The 19284-nt window shown below is 33.4% G+C and overlaps 1 protein-coding gene across 1 annotated transcript in view; it reads left to right on the plus strand.

Moving 5' to 3' along the window:
- The first annotated feature begins 15237 nt into the window (after window positions 1-15237).
- Window positions 15238-19284, plus strand: part of LOC126697818 (protein NRT1/ PTR FAMILY 5.1) — a 4451-nt gene continuing 404 nt past the window's right edge. The window contains exons 1-4 of the mRNA XM_050394925.1: window positions 15238-15560; window positions 15964-16181; window positions 16893-17449; window positions 18568-19284. The exon at window positions 18568-19284 is cut by the window's right edge and continues 404 nt beyond it. Coding sequence (XP_050250882.1) covers window positions 15458-15560; window positions 15964-16181; window positions 16893-17449; window positions 18568-19284 — 1595 coding nt within the window. The 5' untranslated portion in view covers window positions 15238-15457. The remainder of the gene's footprint in view (window positions 15561-15963; window positions 16182-16892; window positions 17450-18567) is intronic.

Consider the following 19284-nt stretch of genomic DNA (forward strand, 5'->3'; position numbering starts at 1 on the left):
TCACAAAACCATACGGTGTTCAAATACAGTAGCTTCTTTAAGAGAAAAATGAACTAGGGAAAATTTTATTTCCAATCATAATTTGTATGAACAAGACTTTGCTTCATACTCGTGCAACTTGTGTAACCTTTGACGGCCCTCAAAATAATATTTATATATGTTTAAAGTTGTGAAAAAAGAAAGCCTAAACAAATACTCACAGATTGAATGAAAATCAACTCTAAAAAACTGAATTTTATAAACCTCGACAGATAGGGTATCTATCGAGCTAGTTGTCGAGTTTCGGACTTTAGCAACTTTTTAATCCTCGATAGATGCTAACTGTCGAGATTTAAAATCTAGCATTTTCTCACTTGTTTCTTGGACAAACTTGCATAGTTTTAACATTTAAACTTGAAACCTTATTTCTTGAAGTATTAAACTCATTCTAGATCTACCCAAATACAAGTAAAGTGCGTTTTGTCAAAAGATTAGCCAATTATATAAAATATTGACACATATTCCTAACATCAAATCACATATGTTCTAACAGTGGGTTGTGGTTGCCATTGTAGTGGTTGTGGCCAGTGGAGCGATGGTGGGGGTTCTGATTTACAGAGGTTGTAGTAGGGTGGTTTTGGGTGGATTGTGATAGGAGTTTACTATATTGAATATATTAATTTATTGTGGTGTTTATATTATTTTAATATGTTAAATGCTAAAATAAAAGTTTTGCTGTAGAGTGTATTATAAAGTGAATTGTTAAAATAAATAAAATAGTGTTTTAAGTTAATAAAAGCTAAATATTTTAGATGTTTCACTATGAATGCTCTTAGGATTGTCAATCACACTAATTATTAGAGGGAATAAATCAAATTAGGACTAATTTCTAATTAATCAACATTTATTTGACTAATAGAATATTTTTTTATGCATGCATAATTAGATACAAATTTAAAAGTAAGTTTCAGTTAGTTCAATTAGTAAAATATTTTATTGTCGGTTAAGAGATTTGGAGTTTTATTTTTACCTACATTAAAAATCAATTAATATATTAATCTGATGATAAAAAATAGACATCATAAATTAAAATTTTACAAATCAATTAAAAAAAAAATACAAACTCAAGAATTCAAGTAATAGTACCTACGACTACCGGTAAGTATTATTCTTTGTAATATGCTATTCTTTCTTTGGTGATTTGAAGCTTTGAATTCTACTTCTGCAGCTCACTCCGTACCCATCTGTCTACTACAAAGTCAAATCAATCATTAACTTCTGTCCTCGATTTGTTCGCCCTTCTGGTTCTTCACAGATGGCCCATGTGATTTTGGGTCCATAGATTATTATGTTTTTGTTTGCTTCCAACTTTCTTGTGGGGGGAGTTTTTTTTTTTTGTTTTCAGAATACAAAATAGGCTGTCTAGCTAATAGAAGTGTCAAAGCCCACTCTCAGTTGGGCTGGGTTTTTAAAATCAGTCCAAATCAGTCACAGTAGTGTCAAGCTAACACAAGATTGATTTATAGTAGTTTCTCGTTGCTCGGAAAGAGAGGTCCATCACTCCATATAACTATATATTAGACGAGTCCCAGGCCCGTGTATTTATCCCATAAGAGTCCCAAGGATATGGATTTTTATAACCTCTTTGAATGTTGAGCAAAATTACTATATTCCAATTAGAACAGATTCACCTGGACAGCCCTGTCCATAGGGTCCAACTCCAACTACTTGTATGAAGCTACGAATCGGTCCAATAATTCTACTAAAGAAGAAAAAGAAAACGCATATTTATGTTACACATGAAACATAAAATTTGCTAAAGCCTACGAAAGTATTGTTTTAATTAGATTTTTTTTTTTTTTTTTGAGGCTTTAAATGTATATAAATATATAAGCTAGAAAGGTTAAGAAAAATTAATGCAAAGTCACACAAAAAATATAGTCTTAAGAAGAAAATTTTCAAAAAAAGTAAAACCACTCAATGTTAGTAATAGCGATAGATCCAACATTGAAAATATTTATATTTGAGAATTGTATGTCATTATATAAATAAAATGATTTCATCGATTGGAAACTTAAGTGGAGTCTCCTCAAGGTGTTCTCTCCCTAATAAGTGATATCAAAGTCGATGATTTGAGGGCAAGTATTTGCTAATAGATTCCGCCAAGAAAACAAGGAAGACCCATGGTTGATTAAAGTTTCTATTAGGTGCATGTTGGTGATTCCTATAGTTGTGTCAGAAAGACTCTCATGTCCGTCCCACCTATGGTTGAGGAAAGGGCACACTATTAATGATAGTGATACATTACACTTGGATTGTGAAGAAAAAGCTTTTCATTCGTGGGGGAGACTAACTGAAGTGCCAGAAATGACTTGATAGAAGGCTCACATGAAAGTGAGAGATTTGTTTAAATATTCACATATGAATGATATGATTCATTAAGTAGTGAAGTCTCACATTAGATACTAATTAGAAGAGTGAATTGTTAATAAAACATATATAGTCGGGTGCATACCAATTGATTTAAGCTTCTTGATCAAGTAGTGTTCCAGTATATTATATTAAATGCTAGCTCTTTCTCTTTTCATAATATTATCATGTAATTACTTTTTTCACTGTCTGTCAAAAAGAAAATGGCTAGCTAAAATAAATAAACAAAGCAACATGATTGCAAATGAATATCGACCCACCATGTAATGGATGTTTATCTATCTGTTCTTCATGTTGTTTGGTATCTGACATGACAATGTTTTGAGCATTCACAGTTCAGTAGATAATATAAGTCAACTCGATGGATTATGATTAAAGCATTACTTTCCGTGCCTAAAATGACTTCCTAGAAATATCTATCGGCATGCGGGATCTAAATCTAATAATAGAAAGCTCAAATTTACTGACTAGTTGTCTTCCTCACTTCCAATGGGAATTGAGAAATGCCTGATGGAGATAGATGGTGTGTTAGCAGTTATTCGAGAGTTAGGCCCTATATTTCGAAAATTTCTTATCAAATTATTTCTAGATAATGTAATATAATAATATTGCACAAGCATTAGAAGATTCTGCAATGGAGTCTTTTTCATTGTACAGTACTGATTTTTCATTCATAGATGATAGATCTCTATCCCTTTTGCCCCCAGAAACAAAAGTTTTATATAATAATTATGTAGGGCGGCGCCAAGATTTAAAATAAAAGTGACATTCTTTTAGTTTTTATTTCCACTCCATTTTTGGTCAATAAAATAAAAGTAAGGGTCATAGCTTTGGATAATTCACTTTTTTTTTTTTTTAATGCTAAACTCATTCCGTCCCATTTGATTAATATTTTTAGATAAGTAGATAATGGGAAGAGGGGAGATAGGATTTGAACTACAAACATAGCTTATCATAATAGATATTATTACCGTTAAGCTATTACTTGAATCTCACAATTCACTTCCAAAATTTAATTCAAACTATAGACTCCTATGTATTAATGTAGAAGACTTAAAATAATTATTGACCAATCTCATGCACATGTTACGGATTAAACAACACGTGTCATATATCAATAACTAGTCTAAAAATAACAAATACGAAAGCAATACTCAAGCTTTTGTAACGAAATGAAAAACTAAGGAATAACATCTTCAACCAAAAAACCATTCCAGGAATCTAGTGCCTTAAAAAATAATTGAAGAAAAATTGTTACAACAATTTTTTTTTTTTAATAAAATCTTTATATAGCTGGACTTTTTATTGCAAACTCTCTAAATGTTCCACTAGCTATAGCCTTCTTATAGTAGTAGCCCTACAACGTCCTTTGGAATCTTCCTCACCAAATTTCCTCCACTAACTCTTTTGTCTACATGAACCAAAACCTCCGACACTCTAAAAAACCTTTTTCAATATTTTGCAATTGTGAGCCTCACTTGAAAGAAATCTTTCTTTTAATCTCTCATACACTCACACTTTGGGATCGCAATTCGCAATCGATGAGTGGCTAAACATCTAAGATTTTTGGAGTCTGATTCAATATAGAAAGGCACAAGGTACCTCTTAATAGCATAGACTATGGTAGTCTATTCTCCTAAAAAAATATTGTGCTAAGGGAGGTTTATATAAGTGCACACTAGGGTTTGAGAAAAAACAACACTAAAGTTGGGTCAAACAACAGTAGGTAGATAAAACCCTACTATCTCGGGTTGATTTAATGCTTCGCTTGGGTGAGATCCACTTTTGTTTTAGTGAAGTTCTTCATAATTCAATTCTTCAAGCATTTTTGAGGTCCTTGTGTCAGCTGACAATTACAATGAATGAAATGCACCAAAAAAACACAACTATCATAATACAACCTTGTCATGCATGTCATAATCCAACACTAAAATCCTAACACACTTCTCAAAAGGAGTATTTAGAACTGGGGAGATTTTTATCCAGAATTGAAATTCTCTTTCTCATTTGAGAGGGGGAAAAAGTTGTTAGCTAGCTAGAATGAAAATTAAAGGAAAATTAAGTTGAAAAAGATATTTGGGATTGAATAGACAGGGGTTCAATTATATATTTTCTTTCCCTTTTCATCTTTTTATGTCAAAACAAAACAAGAATACAAACAAATATCCTCAACTTAGATACTCTAATAATGAAATTGTTGAAAAAAGGGAGACGGATTTTTCCTTTGAGTGTTGATCTTTAAAATTCCAAGAGAATAATGATCACCATCTCTGCATAAATGAATCATTATCCTCGAGAACCAAAGGGTATGTAAGCTAATAGATACAGCTTTTTGACAACAGACAATTTATGGCAATGAGTACTCAGATTGAACATACTATGGGCATGCTATGTTTGTGTTTAGTATGGCCCAATACAACTAATATACGTACAACTATAAAACTCCTAGTCCTAGGGGTCTAGGGAGCGTTGCCCTCAACTCCTTCTTGCCTTAGATAACCATCTTGACGTTTGAGCTTACGTCTTAAAGCCATTGATGTTTTTCATCCACAGGAGGCAAACGAAAAGGAATAGAGAAGCAATGGAGAAAGAATAATGATTCCATGTGAAACCTAATTAATTATAGACTATGCACTTAGAAAATAGAACGTGATACTTTAGTTTAGTGGGGGCTGGGATCATGATGTGTTAAGAGCATCTATGACTCAACATGCAACCTTAAGGCTTAGGCCATCATTAGAAACTTTGAGTGATTTCTTTGCAGCCGTACGTTGGTGAACTGTTATGATCGATACTGCAGCACTATGCTAAATGCTCAAAGTTGACCTAGCACATTTTGACTCCATTTGCTAGTCTTTCCGGTTCTAGAATCCAATTTGTAATAAGCATAGGTAATGTTGATTCCATTACTTGAATCATATGTCATACATATTAGACTGCTCTTAGGGGTGTTTGATTTTCTGTGATGTGCCATTAATGTGATACACACTACGATAATATGATATTAAAGTTTTTAGTTTATTTTATTTTTTCTAACATTATCATAATTTAAAATTACAAAATATATCACATCACCTTAATCTTATTTCATTCTTAAATAATGTAATGTTTTATTCTTGTATTGAGATTGCATTAATGTAAGATATAATAATGTATTATTACGATATAATGTAATATCATGGCGAATTAAACGCCCCCTAAGTTGAAGTCACGTGATGTGTTAACAATTACAAAATACAGTAATTTAAATATTTGTTTATTAGTTATATTTTTAAAGTGATGCTAATCATTTTATTGTTAACTCATTAGTCTTATATATTAAAATTTATGGTAGTTTTAATTTTACATATTTTTAATTACAGTTATAATACTATCTATCCAAAAGTATTTACACTTCTTACCATGCCGATGTTGGATATTCTTAGTGTAAGTTTGGATAGCTCAACTTTTGTTCAGTACATTTGAGCATGAATGTGATACGAACACGATATGTGTTTAACATTGGCCACATGTTAGTCTTGTATTTCTATTTAGTGCTTTAGTGTATTGGACAACTGAAGTTTTGCATATTTGGCTTGAGATTAGTTCTTTTAAGTCGGTGTCAACTACATTATCAATAAGATAGGTCACCCTACCTTGTCAGTTTTCTAGCAAGTTGCAATGCAGCTCAACTTGACAATTCATTGTCATCCATAATTGATAGTTCAATAGCAATTCAACGGAGAGTACTGGGGGAGGTTATCTTTCGTAGTATCTAACCTATTCCCATATAAGAAAGACCAAGGTTGATTAGGTCAACAGTCGGTAAAGAACAAACTATTTCACCCATCCAAATTTGATGGACTTCACACCAAAGGGTAGTAATTCAAAATCAAGACCTTAAGTCTGCATATATTCTTGACCAATGATACTTGAGCCTCTATAGGTCATTGAAAGGGAATATACCATATCCCACTCCTTTTTTCATGATGGACTTTTACAATATTATTGTAGCAGAAGAAGACAAACAATCTGCTCTTGTTATTTCTTGTTGGGTCTTCCCTTCCTGAACTTAATAAATTTGTGAGAGCAAGAGTTAGGCAATTGTCACTTCCCCATATAGTTTCAACTTTCAATGTCCGATACCCCCAGCAGTAATTAATATAGGCTGTCCTTATTATTCAATTCATTCACCCTCATTGGGCATTATTTTGATGAGGGAGCCTTATCACAAATCTAAAATGGTGGGGGCCGTGGGGCTCTAAGGGGGATGTCAAAAATTGTCTCACTTTCAAATGAGACATCAAAACTTAGTTGTTAACAGTCTAGCTCATTTTTTCTGGCCACAAATTAATAAGGCAGAACACTAGCATGCCTAGGTTTTAGACACTAAGCCTTGAATGTGAATGAATAGCCTTGGAATTCGGCTGAGTTGCTGTTGCTGATGACACCATTTGCCCTGAACACCATGCAACTGCCAATTATAAGGATTGCAAGCCTTTTCTCACGTACGTTGGAATAGACTCTCTTGTCGAGAAAGCACCCCAGCAAAAACATGAATACGACGTATCAATGGCATTATTAAAAATGCCACCACTCGGATTTGAATGGAAAGAGGAGACTGATGCATGGTCTATCACATTTGATGAGATTAATCAATAGCATTATTTGAAAAAAATACAAAATTTAGGCTCAATTTTTTTAAGTGTTATACCGTAGGTTTACCAATAGAGTTAAACCATGTGGTTGAAATTAAATATACTTAAGAAGTATATATAATATTGTTGGCACCGTATTGATTAATACAATCATATAATTGAACCATGTGGTTGAAATTAAATATACTTAAGAAATATAATATTGTTTGCACAATATTGATTAATACAACCATATAATTTAATTGGAAAACCTAAGATATATTTAATTAATTAAGTGTAACTAAGTTCTACCCCTTAAAAAAAAGGAGTGAACAAAAATCACCAATGTAATGTCTTATAGCTGGGTGTCATCAGTTTACTTTTCCTTCTACTCAGTTCCAAAATGTCACAGGCATGTTTTTGTAACATTATTGATCAAGGACATGAACGACGAGGTATCAGCCAAGCAAAATCGAGGTTAAAAATAAAAAAAAATAAAAAACAAAAATATCTTATACGGTCCAAGCTATTGACCATATAAATCTTCATTGTGGTGATCTTGGGGCCAGACAGGTGAGCTGTAACTTTATGTCAACATAGAAAAGCAACCATTGGAGGCAGTCATTGCACCTTCACGACATTGGCAATGCATAGAGATTCTTTATTGGTGAAGATTCGAAATGGATCAGTATCTTACACTCATACAGAGGATGATTCGTCCATATCTAGGGTGCCCCAGGCTTCAGGAATCAATAAACCAGTACATATATATTGTGGTCCATTGATTGCCTTACTATATAAATATAGTCTACATAATAATTTGTTATCGAACTGGAATGATGGCAAGCTCTAAGTGTAAGACTAAATTAATTAATTAATTTAATGTCTCACATGATTAGGCTTTTGTTTAATTGCATTTCCTTAAATCTTTATCCGATTGGTTTATAGAGAATTGGTACCCCAAGTGACTCTTATTTTGATGGGCAAGTGGACATTAATTATATAAAGAAACCGGTTGTCTTTCTACTCGTAAAAGAAGTATTCAGCTTTAACATTATAGTTACAGATACTAAATTGAAGAGAGAGAACTCTATCATATCAAAAATTAAAGTTCTTTACTTAAGATCTCTTGTGATGATTGCAACATTAATGGATCCAAGTAAGTCACATAATTAATCAATTACGTTTGTGCATGTATAAAATTCATTATCATTTTAGATCTTGAAATTGATGTAGTTAATGAGAGTCGTCTGAGACTAACAACATAAAGAATTTACGTCAAGCACTGTATAAAGATTTAACATGTTAAATTTGCTTCGTGGGAGATTATAAGAGAGAGAGAAAATCCAAAGAAATCTTTATTTTTTAAAGAAAAATATTGGAATTTAATTATCTTATGTAGTAGAAAATTTAAGAAAAATGGCATTGGAACTTTTATTCTTGAATACTTAGTTGTAGTTTTTTCTTAACTATTCATGGAAAGATTCCAAATTAATCCATTAGACCCTTTACAAATGTTATTACCAAAAACAATTTATATCATTGCCTCCTATTTCAAATGTTACAATAATTTTTTTTGGGGGGTAAATTATTTTTTAAACCTTAGAGTTTTGGATATGTTCATTTAAACCTTAAACTTTCAAATTGTTTTTTTTAAACCTCAAAATTTCAAAAAACTTTTCATTTAAACCTTATATTTTCATATAATTTTATTTAAACATTAGAGTTTTGTGTAAATTTCATTTAAACCTCAAAGTTCAAAATAGATTTTTTTTAATCCAAAAAATCATATGATGTTTAACGGTGTTAACCTTAGAGTCTTGTGTAAATCTTATTTAAACCTTAAAATTGAAAATAAATTTCATTTAAAACAACTAATCATGTGATGTTTAACAGTGTTAACATAAAAAAATTTAAAAAAAAAAATGTCATAGATGGTTTTTGTAAAAATTTTAAGGTTTAGATGAGACATTTTAAATATTTAAAGTTTAAATAAAACATATCCAAAAATTTTAAGTTTAAAATGTAATTTAACCTTCTTCTTTTAAAATATCATTAGTTTGAATCTATTATATTAGTATATGGGACAAAATGGGCTTTTGCCCTTTTCCACAAAACTAATTAGCCTTTTGCCCTTCTTCCCAAACTAAATAGGGAAATGCCCTTCTTTTGAAACTCGATTTTCTCAAAATCGAGTTAAAAAAAAAAAAAAAAATTCTAAAGCCCTATAGTGACGTTTGAAGAACCTATAGTGACGTTTTATAACTTGATATTCACAAAATCGAGTTATGGGCAATAAAATTGCCTATAACTCGATTTTATGGATATCAAGTTACGAAACGCCACTATAGGTCCTTAAAAACGTCACTATAGGTCCTTAAAAACGTCACTATAGGGTTTAACTCGATTTTGAAAAAGTCGAGTTTCAAAAGAGGGGCATTTCTCTATTTAGTTTGAGAAGAAGGGCAAAAGGCTAATTAGTTTTGTGGAAAAGGGCAGAAGCCCATTTTGTCCTTAGTATATGTTTCAAATGCACGGCAACAAGGTATGCCCATATATGCTCTTGCCAAGAAGGCAAATTCCTTGGAGGAATATCAAGTTATGTAGTTTTTTTGTAACCCGTGATGATTCTTAGTTCTTGATCAATAACATTCCTTGACTTGATTCTCCAAAAAAGAAAAGAGGTATATGTTTCATAATAATTATTTTTACCAATAACATTAATGTGATTTTTTTAGGTGATTGCATCACATATCGGATATCTCTTATTCAATTGGGATTTGACTTCACATTATTCCATTATATTCGAGAGCAGGTTTTCAGCTTTCAGTGAACCAAAGATCATCGTACCAAGTTGTGCACAATATGCAACCTCATGAGTCATGACCATACACTGTTTCTATTGGAAGATGCCATAAACTACAAAAGAACATAAAGCCTAATTCTTTGGACCGACATGAGGCACCATGTGCGAACCTCAGCCACATGATCTCTTCGAGGTACCTATAATTTCCACCCCAATCTCTATGAAACAAATTTCCCCTACATGAGGAAAATGTCGTAGACTATATATGGAGTCAAGCGAACAGCAATGCCTACATTGATTGTACATTTGTACACAGGATCACGTGCCACATAATATTGTGTTCTGAATTTTGCAACAATTAAAGCATATATACTATTGGACATACCATGAGTGTAACAATTTTGTAAAGAACATTCATTGTCACTTCTTGTAAACATTTTGTAATAAAATTTGTAGTATATTTAAACTTTTCTTTTCAAAAAGTCTAGAGACAATATTTAAAAAAAAAAAAAATTCACAAGTATTGGCATGATTTATTGTGATTGGTGCAATATAAAAGTAATGTGGAAAAAGCCTATGTCAATAATTTTGATTTTAGGTGGATTTATAGGTGAAAGCGATATTGCTTCATTGTAACAAATCAAATCAGCATATAAAAAAAGTTGTGAAAATTGTATTCCTAACTTTACTCATAATTGAGTATATTCATATTCTTAAACTCTCTCTCTCTCTCTCTCTCACACACACACACACACACAAACACACACACAAAAGGTCATACCCAATACACAAAACTCCTATTTTTGTAGAAACTATGAGAAGCCACGGTGGGCAACCTTACTTCCAATGTTTTTTTGGAGAGATTGATTCTCAAACTCAAACTTGTGACTTGTCACTTTTGGTGGAACGCAATCGTCATTTAATTAATCACAACCTAGCGATCCAAAATCTTGACAGATCAAGAGTCGTGTATAATTAGTTATTTTGTTCTATTTCCTTCAGTTTTTTAATCTAGGGTTATGTGGTTTCAATCCAATTATAAATACAACCTAGGAGCACTTTTTTTTTCCTTTTTGGAAAGCTATGTTTTGTACACGAGAATTGAAGATCTTCCAAGACTCACATGAAGCATCAATTGAAGAACCAATTCAAGTACTAACGATCTAGTGATCAAAATGAAGTTTCTACAATCCGGTTACATCAAAGTTTTGGAGTAAAAACCTTAAAGTGGGTTCTTAAAGTCGTGAGTGGGAGGTTCATGCTCAACAAAGTCTAGAATAGAAGAGTTCATGGATTTTGAGTTGTGCGAGGTCATGTTAGGAAGTACTATATGAGGTAGCCATAGATTTAGGTTTAAGTCTATTGTAAAACTTTCATTCTATTCATAGTGGATTTTGTTTACCTTGGGGTTGATAGGCTAAGCCATCCTAATGAATTTTACTGTGGGACAAGTTGTTCCATTGGTTTTTCTTGGGTCATCACATCATTGTCTCATGTGCTTTACTTTATGTGATATATATGGTGAATGCAATTACCAATTGAAATTTGAGCTTAACTGGATTAAATTCAACTTGGCTACAAAACTTGTTAATTTGGCATAACCGGAGCCTAAATCCCTAACACACACGTGCGCGCGTACACACACACACACACACCAAGTCCTTCACCAATTCCCCATCTCCAATCTCTTACTCTTTCTTTTATTTCAATATCTCCAACTCAATATGCTACTGTACGGGGCTGGGCCCTAGGCCTCACAAGCCTCGGGCCCAAGCCTCACTACATGTTATGTGATCTTGTCCCCATTCTTGGACCTTTATTCTTGACCCAGACACCTCAGGCCCAATTTTAAGCCCAAGAGATGGAATGAGACCGCACTAGCTTGAATACCTCAAGCAAACCTCCCCAATCACTTCTAACCTGGTTGGGAGCATTATTGCTCGGGGACACCCTGCACTCGACTGCCCGGTAGTGCCTTTGAGAACGTCGCTGCCGAGAGGGCTTTTGAAAGTAGGAATCAGTTCCAATGCCATTTCCACCTTTCCTGATAGAGCATTCACTTTGAGATGATGGAATTGGACCCCCATTCGCACTAGTGAGGGGAAGTAATCATGACACCTTCACTTATCCTAGCCTATAAATAGGGGAAGAGAATGAGGAATTGGGGGTTGGCAACTCTGGAAAGAATAGGGAGAGAAGAGAGCAACCATTCTAAGAAAGAAAGATAGTGATTCTGTGAGGTAAAGAGAAGGGTTTGTGGAAACAGGAGTGTTTCTAGGCTTCCGAGTATAGGATCACTCTTAGTAGGAAACTCAAAACCCACAATACAAATAGATTGTGAGTCCAAGTAGAGTTTAAGCCCAATAGCTATATTTTGGATACGCACAGCTACATGTGTACTAGCGGTCAGGCTTATGGTTAAGGATGGTTGGTTGAGTTTGAGGATATATGATTGGTGATAATGGTGTCTATTTGAAGACTTTTATGTTTTTTGATAAATTGATACTCGAGGATGAGGGAATTTGAATGAGTTAATTTTTGTTACTTATATAATTGGATTAACATGTTTTATTGGCCTGACAAGTTTTAATTGGGCTAATTAGCACATATTAATCATATGTTTAGTTGGTATTTGAATTAACAAGAATGGGCAAAAGGATGGCATTGCTAAACGTTCACAAATACTAGGACTAAAATAAAATTTTATAAACTTCAAAAATTAAAATCAAAATTGCCCCAAATTTAAAGGGTGCACTTTGCAATTTTAGTACACATATATAACTCTAGATAGAAACTAAATAGAAAAGTGGAATAGAAAGAGTTTGAAAATTTTTACCCAAAGAACTACATGGAATAGACAGAGAATATAGAGTTTATTGATATTTTAAAAAGATGGTTAGTTTAAATTTTAGAAAAGTGACTTTTTAGTTAAAATTTGAAGAGTTAGTTAAAGATAGTTTTATAGTGAAAGTATTAGTCAAAGAAGATCAATTAGGTCAGTCAAGCAGGACAAAGTGATCCTAGTGCGGTCGGTGCAAGTGGGGGATTCTAATATCAGTAGCTGAGCCGGCCGAGACAGTTTGGCCACATCATTGACTGGCGGAGGTACCAAAGCATCTTCTTTCATTGGTGCTACTTGGTTTTTTGGTGGGGCAACTCCTAATCCAGAGCCCATAAATGCTTAGACATGAAGGCAAGGAGTATCAATTTATCTTCTTCATGATTTGTCTATTCAAGAATCACTAAAGAGATCAAATTTTACCAGTGCCTCTTTGCAACCTACCTAACCTATACTAGCAACTTTAAATGTTCAAAATCGGGAATTTTCAACGTTTCCAACTTCATACCCAGGATTCCACAATATAAATATATATATATATATATATATATATATTAAAAAATATGTTTATTCTAGAATTAATAGTATGTTCAGAAAGTTTTGCAATAGGATTTATGGGGCCAAATATGATTTTTGGCTGGAAAAAGATGATTTAGAGTCTAAGCTTTAACCGACAGGGAACGTTTGCAATTTTGTTTCAAATGATGATAAAGAAAGTGCCTCTTAACTTATGTGGTGGTTAATAGTTTGGGAAGATTTTATTTCTCTGGACAAATTATTGCTAGAAGATTAATGCTATATAGACTAAGACCCAGCTAGCTTCTCACAACATTTTGTAATTAACTGTGGGGTTCTTTTCGTGTGGCCCAAAATTTTAATAGAAAAAGCATCAAATTGAATATGGCTCTTTCGTCCAATTCTGAATAGAACAAAAATGTATTTACACCTTTTTTGTTTTTGCTAGTGAATTCTCAAAGTGCCCTTGCTACATAAGTCAGCATTCATGCATGTATATGTGAATCTGATACGAACTATGTGCTTAAATAGATCATAATTAATTACATGATTTCAATTTAGCCTTACATGGGACACAATGCCATGAAAAGAAATGAAAGCTGGTCCTCATATATGAGCAGGAGCTCCTCATAGGAATAGCATTATCTCAACCAAAAAAGCTAGTCGAAGGCACACTCCAATTATAGGAGGACTAAGTTGCTTTTTTTATCAGGTGTGGATAAGGCTCCAACTATAACCCTCATGAATACATCATGTTTAAGTACTATTTGCAAAACGTCATTATGCGTCTCAAACGTGTTTTCTCATCCAGGAATGTAATATATGTGGCAAGTTTTTGTTTTTGATGCTCATAACGCTTTGAAGGTAGTTGTAACGTGAAAATCCTTGACAGTCATAGTTTTATTCTTTATTCACAATATGTAGGTGATCACACACTTACCAAACAAGCCTGCTTCACTTTTGCATGCTTTAAAAATAGTTGGTGGGTCGTTAATTACTCGTTAGGGCACACAATATTTCTGTGGTTAGTTCTAATTAAGTGAAAGGTTAGAAGGATCTTGTAAACCGACTACCTAATTAAGGATACATGTTCAAGAATATTAGGGCCCGTTTGGTACGTATATTTAAACAACAGTTCTCAGTTTTTTTGGAAATACATGTAGGTAAAAAAATGTGCGAAAATACATGTAATGTTGTTTAAAAATTGAAAACATATGTTTAAACTCGAATACCAAACAGGGTCTTAATTGTTCATAAATCGATTTTCAAGAATATTAATTGTTTATAAGTTACTCGTTGTAAGGGTACATCATACATGTAAAAGAATATTAATGATTCAAGGCTATAGTCCATATTTTTCAAAACCTAAAAATAGTTTTTTTTTTTAATTATTTATTTTTGGTTGCTTGTGGATGCTATTTATATATTTATGTAGGGGTTAACTTATTTATTTTAAAAAAATGAAATCAAATAGTAGAATATTAAATGCACTTTAACTTATGAAATTGTCTAAGCTTAGCAAGGTAAGCTTAAAACTAAGTGAGATATTAAAATGGTTGTTAACACATGGTGAAATGAGCTTGGTTGGGGATGTGTGGTCGGCTAACGTTGATCATAGCATGCCCCCTATACCTTGGTTAATAGGTGAATATTTATGAGAAAAAAAAAAAAAAAAAAAACCTCTGAAATCTCCCCATTTTACTTGAAAATTAAAAAAAATAATAATAATAAATAAATAAATAAATAATTACATTGAGAGTAAGATTTTGTTCTATATCTACTCGAAATAACAAAAAAAGAAAAGAAAAAATAAACCACAAAAAATGATAAATTTGTATGAAAATGATTGTTTATCACTAGCAAACTACAATGGTGTGATTACTGGTCATTCACATATACAAGTTACTCTTGGGATACACCTCAGGGCGGGACACCCCCTACTGTGATGCGGTGTGATGTGACCAATGACTCCCAAACATAACAGACAGTAACTACTTACAATAGGCTTAACTTCACAGGGTATCTTATTCTACATTTAAGCATAGGAAGATTAAAACTTAAATACAGGTCCAAGTTGAACTCATATGGCTATAGCTAGCTATACGATATATAACCCGCTTTTAAAGGTAGGCATTGTGAGAGCTTTGCCTACTACTTAAAAGCTATATAAGGATACCCCAGATCCACAGCCCTGAGTATAGTTTTTCTCTTTCACTTATTTTCTCCTACTTAGCTTCTATCAAAACTTTGAAGTACATATATATCTCTCTAATGGAAGCCAAAGGTTATACCCGAGATGGCACTGTTGATCTTCATGGCCGCCCGGTTCTTGCAACTAAAACTGGGAAATGGAAAGCGTGTGCTTTCCTTGTTGGTAATTATATATTCTTCTTTCTTCTGCTTCATCATTTATTATAAGATTACTTCAAAATGTTTCACTATTATTGTATGAAGATTCACGTTAGTATATGTATCAATATATAAATTAAGAACAAATTAATATCATGTTTTCTAGCTTGTATTGTTGGGATACAATACCAACATCAATACTAACATCCATAACGTGTATATGTAGTGGATCCATTACTATATAGTACTGTTCTATGAATAACTATCCTAAACATATGGTGAATTAATACAAAGAAAACCTAGCTATAATAGGCTATCCACAAGTACTACGCCAAATTGTTTCCATAAGTTTCTTATAATGTAATGCTATGATGTTTTAAGTTTCAATAAGTTTCTCATACTTATGCTTTTGTCCAATATTCTTGCAGGGTACGAAGCGTTTGAGAGGATGTCCTTTTATGGAATAGCTTCAAACTTAGTGAATTACTTGACAACCCAACTTCATGAGGACACGGTTTCATCAGTAAGGAATGTGAATAACTGGTCAGGATCAGTGTGGATGACACCAATTCTCGGCGCTTACATAGCCGATTCTTACATGGGTCGATTCTGGACATTCACTGTGTCATCCCTCATATACGTCATGGTAAATTATGACTTTGCTTACTAAGATTGTTTATTTTAATGGGACCGGTCTATAGTAAACAAATCTAACATTTCTTAGGAAAATCTTCCACAAAATTAGGATTGTATCCACTATCTTTATCTTCCAAGCAAAATACACCACTTGTTTGGACAATAATTTAGATTACCTACTTTCAAATACCAATAAGATTCCTTGTTTTTGCTTGTGGGACCAATGAACCGCTAGGCAAATTTGTTAAGTTGTCTGCATGGATACAAATAGTTAGTTCTCGACAAGCTTATGATTCATAAGAGGTCCACAGAGGAGTAGTTATCATATCAATTTATAATAAATACTGAGAAATTATTCTGTTTTATTGATTAAATTGATGAAAATGAACTTCAACTGAGTGATAGGAACATAAAATTTTGTCTTTCACCAATAGAAACATCAACTAGTATAATTGAATGGCTGATAGGAACAAAACTCCACGCTATTCATGCTAGAAGAATGTCATTTTATTGTAGTTCCCCTTAATAGCATGATTCTTAAGCATTACTACATTCACGTGTATATAATGGATGACAGAGTACAGTAGGAAGCATGACTAATATGTATTTTTCCCTTTTACAGAAGGAGAGTGCATATTTCTAATGCATAAGATAATTAGTAACTATTACATTAGGAGAATTATGAAGAAAAAAAAAAACTCATACTGTGGTATCTCAACAGGGAATGGTGCTTCTGACAACAGTGGTTTCACTCAAAAGCTTGAAGCCAACATGCATAAATGGAGTGTGCAACAAGGCCACAACTTCACAAATTTCATTGTTCTACTTAGCTCTCTATACTATTGCAATTGGGGCAGGTGGAACAAAGCCGAACATATCTACCTTTGGTGCAGACCAGTTTGATGATTTCAACCCCCATGAGAAAGAGCTTAAAGTGTCATTCTTCAACTGGTGGATGTTCAGCTCTTTCTTAGGTGCTTTATTTGCCACACTTGGCCTTGTTTACATTCAAGAGAACTTGGGGTGGGGATTAGGCTATGGTATCCCTACAGCTGGGCTTCTATTATCCCTATTTATTTTCTACATAGGGACCCCTATCTACAGGCACAAAGTTAGAAAGACTAAAAGCCCTACTAGGGACTTGATGCAAGTCCCTATCGCTGCCTTCAAAAATAGAAAGCTTCAACTACCTAACGATCCCTCGGAGCTTTATGAGTTTGAGCTACAGCATTACACTAGTAGCGGGAAGCGGCAAGTCCATCACACCCCAATTTTCAGGTCAACTCTAAAATTTTCATTACTAGTTTTTTTTTTTTTTTTTAAATAAAAAAATAGGTATTAGATATAATTTAAGTATCTACCACCCGTAATTGATTACACTTCCGAAAAAATAATTCTCAAAATTAAAATAGATTTATTTCATAAAATATTATAAATTTTTCGATACATTTAAAGTCAAGTTATTTAAAATATTTAATGTTGCGACACTCTAAAGCTTCCATTTTAGATTTTGAGATGACAGAACTTGCATAGTTGCATGGATACATGAGTGGTCATGAAAGCTCTAAATTAAATTTTTTTTTTTTTTTTGATAGAGTCTAAATTAAATTTTTGGGCGTGCAAATATGGACACCCTTCATTATCCACCGACCCCTGTCCCCCAAGAAAAGGATACCCCTTTCATCCTCATAAATGATGATGCCATGGAATCTAAGGGCACGGTCAATAAGATCACATAATGATTCCAAAGCAGGAGAGAGAGAGAGAGAGAGGCTCCCCTCTCATGTGCATGACTAGGGAATCTACTATTCCAATAAAAAGAGCGTCCTTCTTTCTATAGGGCTTGCTGGCCATTCATTTCATAAATCCTCTACATGTGCACTGTTCAAACTGTTCCTTTCACACCTTCTTATGGATGGTAAAAAATCTCTTGGTGTAGTGCGTGCCCCCACCATTTTTTCAAGCTAGAAAAAATTGCAATAAGTGTATGTTTAGATAGTATTGAAAAGCACTTTTCAGTTACGTTTTACGTTTTTTAGTAGATCCTGTGTACTGTTCATGGGACTTATAAATACTTTTTTTAACAAAAACAATTTCAAAACTGGGTCCACGACACTTTTTAAACGTTTAAAAATTATTTTGCTACAGTGTTTTCAGTTTTCAATAATAAGCGATATCTAAACCACCTTAAGAAACACTTGTAATGTTAGTAACCTCCTCTTCTCTTAATAGCATCTGAAATTTTGAATTTCAATACCATTTCTATTTGACACGCAAAAGAAAGTAGACTAGTCGGGTTGGCCTGATAGGTTACTTCAAGTTTTATTGGTATTATATTTTCAACAAAATGAGACAAAAGATAGACTAAATGAAGGAACTTTACAATTATTTCCCAGGTTCTTGGACAAGGCTGCAATAAAAGATGGCAACTTAGACGCCTCATCAGTTAATTCATCATGCGCAGTGACACAAGTAGAAGCAGCCAAGCTGGTTTTGGGGATGATATTGATATGGCTTGTAACACTAATTCCTAGCACTATTTGGGCACAAATCAACACTCTTTTTGTCAAACAAGGTACCACCTTGGACCGAAGCCTAGGCCCCGACTTTCAAATTCCAGCTGCCTCACTTGGAAGCTTTGTGACTCTCTCTATGCTGATTGCTGTGCCTATGTATGATCGTTACTTCGTGCCATTTATGCGTCAGAGAACTGGAAACTCTAGGGGAATCACACTGCTTCAAAGGCTCGGTATTGGATTTGTCATCCAAGTTATAGCCATTGCAGTTGCTTATGCTGTGGAAGTTAGGCGCATACATGTCATAAAAGTAAACCATATAGTAGGTCCTAAACAAATAGTCCCCATGAGCATATTTTGGCTATTGCCTCAATATATTCTATTAGGCGTTGCTGATGTGTTTAATGCAATTGGATTGCTAGAGTTCTTCTATGATCAATCTCCAGAAGACATGCAAAGTCTTGGGACAACATTCTTCACAAGTGGAATTGGTGTTGGCAATTTCTTGAACAGCTTTCTAGTCACAATGGTGGATAAAATTACAGGAACAGATGGGGGTAAGAGCTGGATAGGCAATAATTTGAATGCCTCTCATTT

This window comes from Quercus robur, chromosome 8 (genome assembly GCF_932294415.1).
Source record: "Quercus robur chromosome 8, dhQueRobu3.1, whole genome shotgun sequence".
Classification (NCBI taxonomy): domain Eukaryota; kingdom Viridiplantae; phylum Streptophyta; class Magnoliopsida; order Fagales; family Fagaceae; genus Quercus; species Quercus robur.